At 38.4% G+C, this 12,481-nt stretch overlaps 1 protein-coding gene across 4 annotated transcripts in view; it reads left to right on the forward strand.

The window, feature by feature from the left end:
• ZFAND3 (zinc finger AN1-type containing 3) overlaps positions 1–12,481 on the forward strand; it is a 139,357-nt gene that overhangs the window by 89,348 nt on the left and 37,528 nt on the right. For all 4 annotated transcript variants that reach the window (XM_057415468.1, XM_057415467.1, XM_057415469.1 and 1 more), the window contains one exon: positions 2,965–3,144. In XM_057415468.1, the coding sequence (XP_057271451.1) occupies positions 2,965–3,144 (180 nt within the window). The remainder of the gene's footprint in view (positions 1–2,964; positions 3,145–12,481) is intronic.

Below are 12,481 nucleotides of genomic sequence, written 5' to 3' on the forward strand. Positions count from 1 at the left end.
GATACCTCCTCCAACCCTGCAGTCTCCCAGCCCTTCCGGCTAACTCCCAGTTACATCCCTGGGCATGACGTGCTGTGGTATGGAATACCTCTTTGGTCAGTTTGGGTCAGGTGTCCTGTCTCTGCTTCCTCCCGGCTTCCCCTCCTCCCTGGCAGAGCATGAGGCTCACAAAGTCCTTGGCCAAACCAAAACATCCTTGTTATCAGCTCTGTTCCTGAGCTGAAAGTCAAAACACTGCACTGCACCAGCTACCAAGAAGGAGAAAAAATGACTGCTACTGCTGAACCCAGGACAGTAGTCTAAACACTTCCCTCAAGTACTTAAGTCTGCAGTGAAAAAGTGGTTAAAAAGTGAGATCCGGGGGATGTTCTCAGGTTCCACACAACTGAGCAGACTATGACTTTTGTGAAAGTTAATTGATTTGTAGTCTAAGTAAAAGCAAGTTCTGACCACAAGGTCCTGGATTCATGAATGCAAATGGCATTTAACTGCCTTGGTGGATGTTGCTGCTATGTGATGGCTCTGAAGTGTTTCACTAGTAATCATGTTGGGAAATGCTGTCGCTGAATGACCGTTTTTGGCATGCTGCCTTTGAAGTTGGAGAATTTATCAATTTATTTAGGTTGCAAAAGTGAACAGTTTTTCACAAGAAAACGAAAACCCAGCCCTCTTTGGTCAACGTGCTCTTAAACTTGCAGCTTTGGGACACACAGTGTAGTACTGGTACTTACCATAGTGTTGTGAAAGGACTGTCAGGACTTTAATTATATAGGCCACTTTGTAAAAATGTTTTACATTTCCCTGTAAATGCCCTTTGGCATATACAGAGACTGGAGTGAGGAAGTGCAGCCTGAGTAAAGTATTTGCAGCTATCCCAGCTGGCTGAGAATTTTGAACTGTGCTGATTTTTAATGGATTTCATAGTATCTGTTGCTGTTCTGTAACTCTCCACTTTCTTTCTAATGCATTCTGTAGATTGCTCGCAGTGTATAATATTGAGCATAACCATTATATTTGCTCTGCTCCTTGAAGATGGAGTTGCTTCAACTTGCAATATGTGCGCACAGCACAGCTGTTCTGTGCACTGCCTTGAATGCAATCTTATGTAAAACCACTTAAAATCTTTTTAGCCACCTTTTATTAGCAAGCAACCTGCACAATTGTAATTTGTATTCTGTACTGGTTGTTTATAGACTGCTAGAGACTGATGGTTCCCAAAATGCCTCCAGTTGTGAGCTGCCCTTCTGTCAGGACTGTGGCCTTGGTATGGGCATGAAGAGTTGGGTGGAGGATATCTAATTGGATGGTGGCTCCAGTTATAATCGCTGTGGCTGGTGCAGAATCCCAAGTGGTTGAAGCTTTCTTGGTTGCACAAACGTAGTAGTAATATCCAGTAGCCGAGCTTGGTTGAAACTTTGTTGATAACTAGTGAGTCCTGAGTAGGACATCTTCCTGTGTCCGGTAACTCACCCGTGACAAAAAGCATCGTACCAGCTCTTCAGCACTGTGTTGTGGAGCTGGATTATTTCCTGTTGCTGCCACCTTCCTTCTCCTCCTGGCTTTGAGGTTGTTCCTCTTCAAGCTTCTGGTGACTGCTGACTCTTCACAGCAAAAGTTACAGCTTAATTTCTCTGGCAAATAAATCCTTAATCAACTTTTAGGAACAGTGCTTCCAATCTCAGTCATATTGATCATCCATGTTTCTAACATGTCATTATCTGTAAATATTTATGGATTCCTCTGTTTTCCTCCCTGTCATGACATAATAATGAGCAACCGAATACTCATTTATGTATGTGTTTGTGTAATGGTTAAATTCTGACTTTGTATGCCACTTTTAGGGGGAAAAAAGTGTTTAGGAACACGAAGAGGTGATGATGTCTTTCATCTTCATCTGTCATTTTAAAAGGAAGAGGTGCCTTTGCATTGTGAGAGTAACTGGACGTTAAGCAGACCAAAATCCACTTGGCTGGGATGGGTGTTCCCGGGGGGCATCCAGCGACAGAGCTGTGCCAGACTGAAATCAGTAGTGTAGCTGGTAGGAACTGAGACTAACGCTGTAGCAATCAGGTATCAGGACTGTTTGTTTGGGAAAAAAGCCCTCAAGGGATGATTTGCATTTAAAGAGTATGTTCCCTCAAACCTGAGTCTGCTTTGGAGGCAAGATAAGCCTGAGGAGGGCAGCTGTCAGGGCTGTGGAATTTGGACTGCTGGTGCAGTTTAGAGACCTAGTGCGAGTTGGCACTTGCTGGAAAAAAAAAACTTTGAAATCAGATCATTTGTAAATAGTTCTAATGTATTGTAGTGATTTACTTCCCATGTTTAATTCCATGGTCATAGATCAATAAGCAGCTTTGAATGCCAGTGTTGGGGTAAGTGACAAAAAGAAGAAGGGAGAACACCACCACCAAACACCCACCAAACATGGGATACAAAGGCAAACCCCTCACCAGCTCCCCCATGCCAACCCAGAACCATAGCTGTCTGCTGTGCCAAAACTGTTACTGGTGTTGTTTTATATAACAGGATTGTGTTAAGAGAAGCGTAACATTTCCTTACACACGTATTTCATGCCTTAGTTCTTTCCTCGTTGGATGTTTGCTCCTTTATGTATGTGTTTTGTGTGAACTGTTTTTAAAATGATGCCATGTGCTGTATACTGATGTATGCAGTGGCAAGCTTTGGATGTTCTTGAATGGCTGGGGAAACAAGACCTCTGTGTAGTTCTGAAAACATGTATTGTTCTTCAAGAACAAATAAGTTTTTAAAGCTATTTTAAATTTGAAGACTGCTTAAACTTGAAGACTGCTCTTTGTGTTGTATGAGATATACGAATGGTCACAATGATGATACCTCTGGCAGTATTTTGTGATTATTTTTGTTATGCTGGGCTGTTTTTTTGCAATAAAGTTGGATGGTGAGATTGAGCAAGTGGGATGATGTATGAAATCTTGGTTTTGACAGATTTCCAGAAGAAACAGCCGGACGATGACTCTACTCCCAGCACAAGCAACAGCCAGTCAGATTTGTTCTCTGGAGAAACAAACAGTGACAACAGCAATACCTCTCTAACCATGCAGGCCGCTAACTCCAACCAGCAACTTTTGACAGAACTGAATGTAACTTCACCGAGCAAAGAGGAATGTAAGTGCATGACTCCTGAGTGACAGCAAAGGAGACATGAACATTTTACCTTGTCCTCAGGCTTATGTTTCACTGACTCCCTTTGGAAGTCAATGACCTGTCTTCTGGGGCAAGGGGAAGGGTTGGATGTTACTCACAACTTAGACATTCATGGCTTTAACCAAAGAACAAACTAAAAGGTGTTATGGGATTTTCTAACTGACCTTATAGCTGTTTGAACTGCAGTATACAATTTCATTATGATTTGAGGCACTCTCATATTGAGAAACTCCTTCATACATTGCCAGTAAATAAATACATATATTGTAGGATAAACACCAGTATCTTGTGAAATTTGACTTTAAAACCTTATGGTTTTAAACTACTGCAGTTGCACAAAGCACTGGCTGTAATGTGTATTTGTCCACACTGCTGTTAGGTTGTTTGCATAAAACTTGAGTTTCATGTGGCAGTCCGTCTCTCCTTTCATGACCCATCTTTCTTCTTTATTGAACTGTCAGGCAAAAATTCTCCCTGAAGGTAAGATGAGATACCAAAGATTAGCAAAACACAGTGAGATAAAGTTGTAATTTAGATTATTCTAAACCAGTGTGTAAATTCATTCAGTATCTAATATACTGAGTTTTAAAATTTGCATTCTATAACTTAAGCTTAAATGTGTAATTTATAGTTTGATTTTCCTCCAGCTGTGGCTTTAGTTTAGAAGGTGCTCTATGGAGACAGTCCCTCTGGAGCTGAGTTTACTTTACAGCATGGCTGATAAATACACATCGCAAGAAAAACAGGCTTTTATTTTGTTAGGAAATTTGAGAGAACTACTCCAGTTCCTCAACATTGAGGCAACTGCTGGAAGTAACAAAGCTGACAAAGCACTAGGACTGAAAAATCTTTGATATACTATACTTGCATTAACTATCTGCATAAATAGTTTTGCCAAGTTGCTGAGGTATTTATTCTCTTTTCAGGTATGTAGATTTGCATATGTTTTTTTACTCTTGCAGATTGGCTGTGGACAAATCACAGATTGTCATTTTGGGGATTGTGGCAGTTTATGAGACTAAGGAAAATAATATTTTTGTTACTGTTTTCTGTCTGCATGTGAGAATATTGTCAGAAATATAGCAAGGTTCAAACGTGACTATTCTGATACCAGCTCGTGTAATAAGAGTAAATTTGCCGTGTAACTTTTGTCTCTCCTTCGCATACACAGTTGCTGCTGACCGCCCATCATCTCTTCCTTCTGTCCAGTGCTTCTCCTGGGGAATCCTGTAGTTTGCTGTAAAAACAAGGCTTTAAAACAACCGTCCTAGAAAATTCAGCAAAAACTCATGCTTCAGCAACACATTTGGGCCTCCACAGGGCAGGGGGCTTCAGCACCTCTGCTGGCTTATTAGCCAGGATAGACTTTTTGGTGTTACAGGGTGCTTCTCCAGTGCCTGTGGGTCAGGTTTTCTGAAAGATTGTTCAGTTAGAAATTCAGTTGTGTTACAACGAAGTGTTTCTGTTGTGGCTAAGAAGGACTTGGGTGTAAGTGGGAAGGTGATTACTGGGATGGGAAAGAAATTGAATAGTGTCCTTCATCCTGAATTGTTGCAAGATTATGAACATACACTGAAGGTGATGGATAATAGGCAGCACAGCCTGCAGAGCATTTGAAAATATTACCTATAAAAAAATTTCTTTATGACCTCCTGCTGGGGTGATTTTAAGTAAAATACAGTGAAGAGATTTATTTACAGCTTGAGCTCTCTGTCTTCACTCACATCCCCACTACCTCTTTAATGAAGCTTAATATCATTTATCGGAAATAATTGTACACAGATGGAGCTTTTCTGATAGATAATGGCCTTAGCATGGAAGGTTCTTTCCAGTAGTGAAGAATACCCAAACTTCAAATGTCTTTTTGATTTTAATTTGAGGGTGTCTTTTTCTGTGCAATATTTATTTATTATGCAGCAAGTTCTATAAAGCATGCACTGTTCTTATTGCAGCTGTGTTCCTCAAAGATTAATAATATGCAGTGCCATGCAATAATGTACAGCTGTGTGCTGTTCTGAATGGAACTGTGGTAATTCACCAGTAATCAATGTATGGGATCATTATGGTAATCCCTATGAAGGCGTGGAAAGAATGGAGTACTCGGGAAGGATTCTCGGGGTGCATTCCACTCCCCTCTCTTCTCTCTAAAGCTTTTGAGAACAGTCTCATGTCAAAGATTTTGCTATAGTACTGGAGTCCATAGGGTGCACAGACTGGACAGAATTGCAGCAAGTCATTTAAGCAATTCACAAATTCCATTCATGTTCCGATAACTGAATAGAACCATAGAAATCTTATGTGGTAAGATTCATATTCTGTGTCAAAGAAAGTGAGGGGACTTTTTGTACTTGTTTTTAAGCAGCCATTTCCTTTTTTAACACACAGGGGGTGATATAAGAGAAAAGTTCCTTGGATTGAATTTTGCAGGAGTTCAGTTCAACAATATGCAAGTATTTCTGCCTGATTTTGTTACTGTTTTGATTTTCTGAGACAGTTGAATTTGCATTCCCAAGTGTCTTATATACCCAACCAGGTTGTAGTGACTTTCCATCTCCTGCCACCCTCAATTACGAGCAGTCATCTACCCCAGTGGCTGCCTTACTGATTAGCATCTCGTCCCCTAGTAGACGAATTACCTAGCTGGAGGTAATTCTTAGTCTTAGAATCAACAAAAATGTGTTAAATATTTATGCCCAGAGACAGTGATGGAAGCTTCAGGACTTACAGACTTATTTTTTTTCCTCCTTCACGTATGTTTTCTTTTTATGAAGTATTATGTATCATCAATTAAAAAAAAAAAAAAAGCTGTTGTAGTTTGGGGGGAGGGGGAATGTTCTATGATTTAGTTTTTCTATTTTTTCTTTCCTGCCCCACGTATACTTCTTAGTTGCCTTTTACTATCCAGAACCTTCAGTTCTCATCAGTTGCAGTAAGTTTTCTGAAATAAACTTTTGTATAGAAGGTGTATATTGGTACTGCCATAGCCTTACAAAGTCTAGATTTGCATTAATTTTAATGATCTGTTTCTTAACTAATGGTTAAATCTGTCTAACTCTTGTTTTTCAGATGCTTTATGTGCAGATAAGTTTCTCTGTTCAAGTTCTTGGATAGTTTTCCTCTACTCTAATTTTTCCCTTCCCTCACTTCCTGTCCATGGTCCTAATGGTAGTTAATTTCAGTGTCAGTCAGCATATGAGCTGGTTGTTCTGCCAAAGTTTTCCTTTTGTTATTGGGTGGGCATGGTATTTGTTGATTTTTAAGAGGCAGGAAAAAGGGATTTGACAGTGGCCCTCACTTCTTCCTCTCTTTACCTTCAGCCACCAGCAGTCTTACAAAAAAATTAACTTATTAAGGAAGGTTTTATGCATTTTGGTAAAGAAAAGGTCACACTGCATATAGAATAATTTTGCATAGTTTCAGGCCTTCATTGCTTTCCTTAGGGCTGTCACATTATTTTTCTGTCACTATATAAATAGACCTCAAGCTAACACTGTGCAGGTTTAAAACTAACTGTGGTGTTATGTGACAGGAGAAATGTCAATGAGAACGACTCTGACTCTGGCATCTGGCTCAGATTTGGTATTTCAGTAGTTCTTAGCTTCAGTTGACAAGATTTTATTTTAATTATGTGCTTAACACTTCCTGGCCTCCTTGAATTAGCAAGAACCACAATTGAAAAAGGACAAAACGAGTACCTGGCATTTCCAGAACAGTTAAATGCATTTCCACATTGAAGTTATTATGAAAAGGTGCACAGAAATCTGAGATACTGCTGTAAATGTCAAAAAATGCACTAGAGATTTCAGCCCAGGTCACTGACCATACCTAACGGCTGTGTGTGCTGAATTTTAAATGACCAAATATGAATTTTCAGGCCTTAATTTCTGTAACTTTTGACTAGCTGTTGTATACCCTCCACAACTTGAACTGTTGCATGTCAAGCTGTGTTTAAAACACCATCAGTTTATTTCAAACATTTAGGCTTGTAAGAATCTCAAGTTTGAAAATGTTTTGAAATAGTTTGTTTTATTAAGCATTTGCATGTGCTGCAAGCGCTGAAATACCCCCAGTTATGAAGTTATGTTGGTGAAGTTACTATGTGTACATAAGGAGTGTATCTCTGCCTCAGCTGTAGTACCAGGCTTTTGTAAAAGGTGTCTGGCAGAAAAGTGAGTGATTATTTTTCTACTGCACTTAATGAATGCTTATACTCTGAATTTCTTGGCTCGTTGAAGCATGACTGTGTAAAAAGCCAAATAAGCCTATAGTAGTAGAAAAGTAATGATATCTTTTTCTGTCTTTGGAATAAAAAAAGTATTTTTTTTTTAGCATAACCTTACAAAAAATGAATAAGCAAAGTGCATCCTTTCTTTTCTTTCTTTTTTGTTGAATGGCCTTCTCTTTGACACTGTGCAAAAGGTTTTGTACTGATATGTAATAACTTAACAGTTTTTGCGTTTTGCCTGGATTTGTCAGCAGAGTCAGATGGCAGCTTCCCTGAGTATGCCCTGAAAATACTTCAGATTTTGAATTATTACTGTGGTATCCTTAATTGTGTTTTGTGGCTTTGAAGTAAGGATATTGATCTTTCAAATGATAGTTGCTCTTGGATGCTATCCATTGTATACTTCACTAAATGCCCTGGCCTAGAGAATTCAGTTGCTTATTGCAGTAGGAGTCAGTTTTGTACATCCTTTTTTTTTTTTTTCCCCTCTCTTGTTCTCTCTCTTTCTCCTTTTTTACTCTTTTTTTTTTCTTTTTTCTTCTCCTTTTTTGTCTTTTTTTCCTTTTTTCTTTCTCCTAATTCTGACTATAGGGAACTCTCATATAGAGTATGCACCTGGCTGGTTTTTAGTATTACAGGCATCTTTGGGTTCCTGTGCCACAGAATAAGAACTAGCTATTTTCTCAGGCTTTTACTTTTATTAAGTTAGATAGTAGCAAAAGGTGGTTTATATCTTGAGGGATTTATTTTTAATTTCTTTCAGTCTTGTTTTCATTAGTTGCTATGTACAAATAGCCTTTTGTTACTCTTTTTAATGTTAACAGCAAGTCAGGCTTTCATTTGGATTATTATCAAACCTGGATTTCTCGTGAATATTTATCACAAAATATGTATTTTTCTTAGTATTGATGCAAACACTTTTTCTCTTGCAATTTGCGGGAATACTTTCAAATATAAAACCATATTGTGGGCTGTGGGCTGTTTGAGTCATCTTTTGAGAAATGCCACTAGAATTAGGTGGCAGTACAGAACATACAGGTAGATTGAACAAAACAGTGTCTAGTAGACTTGTCACCTTTGTCATCTTTTATGGCATGAGGCTCTCTCTGTAAATTTCAGTCTAATTCCTACAGACCCAGTTTCATTTAAAGAACATTTCTGGCTCCCACAACATCTTAAAAAAAGATCTGCACATAGATTTATGAAATGAACACTTCTTTCCACGTCTGTGGCATGATAATTTTGAAACATAATGAAGACCAGAGGAATGGTATCGCTGTTGATTGTTCCCTCTGATTTATAGTCACTTCACACTGCAGAGTAGACAGTGTATCCTGGAGTCCCATTTATTAAAGTGAAAGGACCCTATGGAACAGGAAACAGAAACACAGTCACGTAATAAAAATGTGGGTTAGAGCTGCAGAGCTATCAAGGTTACAGAAAAATGATTTATAAAAATATAATTTAACTGCCGATTTCAAAAGCACATTTTTTAAACTTTGACTTACACCTATAAAGTACGAAAGTGCCGTCTCTGTTTTACAAATGAGGAAACTGAGGAAGAGCAGGTAACAGAGTGAGACAACAGCAGAGAAAAAAGGGGAATCTGATTCCTGTTTCCATTTACTTTGCTACAGTTGTTAAGCCTACTAGCCATTCAGTAGCAGCAAAGCAGTCCAGGTTTCGCTTAGTTCTCCAAAAGCTACATGTAAATAAATCCACAAAAGTAAATAATGGCAGGTTTGTGAGATGAGATTTTTAAAAGTATGTGTTTGCATGTGACGTAATCCTCTTATCTGTTTAGTAGTGACATCACTTAAATTATAATGCAGCTTACCCATTTTGCAGCAAATAAGCAGTTTGCAAGTGCTGTGAAGTTCTTTTGCCTTTTTTTTTCCTTAAAGGAAGTATATTCTGTTTGTGCAGGCTGAATTTAGAGATTTATGTTCCCATTTGTTTAGGTATTGGTGTTTGAAATCAATGACTGTCTTCAAACTCAATTATGTAGATTAATTAGGTTATGTCTCTACCTATTCAGGAAATGCACAACTAGATTACTGGTTTGGACAGTTTTCCAAAGGTGGGTTCTTCCATGCATTGAAATAGCCATGAAGTTCTCCTTGTCTTGGCTACACTGCTGAAGTCCAAAGAAATTCAGCTCTTTCTTACTACCCTTTTCTGGCCCATTGCATGCAGAGAGTTGGTGTGCTTTTTCTGGGAGGGAACCATCACAGTACCAGAAGCTCAAAACTGGTATTCAGGCATGCTTGTGTTACTGTGATCAAGTGTCACTGAGCTTCAGGCTCCCTCACTCATTTTTTCCATTTTTTTCTTTATCTGACTTAGAGGGTTTGTGCTCATCTATGTTATAAATTCGGACCACAACGGATCATAATCCAATTGAAATTTTATTAATTATAGCAAGTAGAATATGAGCAAAGACAGCGCTGGACGACAGGGGAGTCTGCGCTCCGACAACTGCCGTACTGAACAGTTCTAACAGTCCCTTTTTATCAGTCCTCCAGTTCCGCATTCGTATCTTCAACGGAGTACTCTGCGCATGCCCCAGTTGCTTGAGGCTGAAGGCTTGAAGTCCTCCTCGGTTACCTTTAGATATCCTTTTCCATATATGGTCTTCAACTTGCTGTGCAATAATTTTTAGAATTGTTTTGCAAAAGCCCTTAGTAAGCGTCTTGCGGTTTGTAAATAATTTTGGTGTCAACTTATGCAAGTAAAGCACTTAAGCAAAGCAATAGTTGCCCCCACCCATATGTCTGCCAGTTTTTTTTTTTTAGAACATCTTGCAGATATTTCCTCAAAACTTGCAGATGTTTCCTCAAAACTTGCGCAAGCGGTGTCTGGTTTAATCTGCACAAGCGACCACGGTTATCTTTTCTTTTGTTGTCTAATCTTTACATCAGGCTTAGCATAAATCTTAATAAACAATACCATAGTCCCTAGTTTTTCACATCTACAAGCTTGGTTGCACTCCATTCTGCATCTCATCCACTGCTCAGTAAGCACTTCCAAATGCTGTTCTAATACACCTGACACCTGTGCTCTGGGTTCATACTTAGCACTTCCTTGAACAGCAGGAGCAGGGGGGAGTTTACCCTGGTATTTCACTTTTTCCTGCACAGTTCTGACTGAGTAGCGTCACTTTACGTTACCAAGACTTCAGAAGAAGAAATGAAAAGTTACCCTGCCTCAGGATATGTCCTACGGGGCAGGTGGTACTTGCTAATTGTTACTGACTTTCAGGAAGGGAGGGCAGACAATGCTGAAAGGCATTCTAAATGTCAGTTTAAACATAGAGAAATTATAATAGCCTATAATAGTAACAATATTAACATTATATAGAAATATAAGTAATATGTAAAATTCTACTACTTTAGAGATTTAGCAGAGGAACTGGTTTGAACCTGTTTTTCCAAATTTTAGAGTACAGTTAACAGAAAGCCCCAGAAAGCTAGGGATATCAAAAGCCAAAACCGTAGCAGCTGCAAGACCTTTTGTTTTAATATATGATAATGTTCTAGTTAAAAGATCTTTTTTGGCCTTCATTAATTCTGTGTTTGAATTTGCAAACTCAGCAATTCTCACAGTTGTAATTTCTTCAGTAGCTTTCAGTGGTTTTGCATTTTTAATCTTCTCTTGGGATTACATTATTGCTGGGCAGTGGCAGCTTTTGTTTGGAAGAGGAGTTGCAAATGCCAGAAACCTTACAATGGAAAAAAATAGCAGAAGATATTGCTTAATATGTTAATTGGATATAGAGTAAAAAGGTATCTTTATTCTTCCATTTAATCTCTTGTTTGTGCTGCGAAAAAACAGCAGTCTGCAGCCCCATGGGTTATGTTAGGAGTTAGACACGTATGGCCTTTCACTGTATTCTGAAATGTTTTATGTACCACAGTTAAATTTGGAACACTTATTTTTGGGGGGAATGAAGGTGCAGATATATCCTGAATCATCTAAATTATAAGCCTACCTTTGTGTACAGCCAAGAAGGACTTGTGTTCTACTGTTACGTTGCTTCCCTCTTTTTTTGATACAGATTTTTTTTTCAAAGCAACGAGAAATATACTGCCCTGTTTAAAATAATACAGAGAAAATACCAAAAGATTCAACATAGTGCCTTCCATGTAGAATTGTACAGTCAAGCCCATACAACCTACTGTTGAATTATGCATGGCATTTTTAATGGTAGAACAGAAACAGTAGCAGAAGGAAGGAGATGCTGCCTTCGCTGGTTATTGGGCACTGGTGTATGTGCATGCAAGTCCCAAGATATTTTTTGTTGAAACTCTGGTGCTGTGCTATGCAAATCAAAGCTATATGAAAGTAATATCTAATGAGGAAAACCAAATAAAAGAAAAACTCTGACATAGGGAAGTGCAGAATATGTACCAATTTATTGTGCTTTAGAGAGTGAGAAATAAATGTCTTGTATATACTTGGATGCTGAAAATATCAGCTAGTGTAAACATTTACTGTACAGTAATTGCAAAGATTAGTGTTGATAGCCCACAGCGATGATGTCTGTCAGTGTCTAGTCAGTGAAAACCAAGATAATGTAACTACAATTGTATAAGAAAAGCAGCTGCATCTTCAGAGGTAGCTGTGGTCTGAAGTCAATTCACTGAATTTCCATACACTGTTGTGTATTTTTTGATATAGTCTGTATTCTGTTGTAAAATTTGTTTACTTAAATTCTGTATTGAAATACTCTATACTCAGTCTTTGAAAGTCGAGACTGACTTAACAGAGTTGCTGTGTAATTGTTGAATATCCAAAACGTTTCAACATGGTTCTGTTGCAGTATTGATTTTGTTCCCAAGTGCACCAAACCCTAGATTAGGCATTTTCTGAGCCTTTTACTATAGTATTATTAACATAGATCAAAATGCTTTCATTTTTTTATATTCTAGCCTAGAAAAAGATATATGTATGTTGCTAAAGGGACTTTTTGGAGAACAGAAAACTTGGGGAAGTTTACCAGTCCTTCGCTGAGATCTTTGGTCCCAAGAGCATTTCATTGAAATCAAATGCACTGAAATAATTTCCTCACTT

The sequence above is a fragment of the Pezoporus wallicus genome, unplaced genomic scaffold (assembly GCF_028554395.1).
Source record: "Pezoporus wallicus isolate ANWC-B61680 ecotype Strahan unplaced genomic scaffold, APGP_CSIRO_Pwel_v1 contig_5352, whole genome shotgun sequence".
Taxonomy (NCBI): Eukaryota; Metazoa; Chordata; class Aves; order Psittaciformes; family Psittacidae; genus Pezoporus; species Pezoporus wallicus.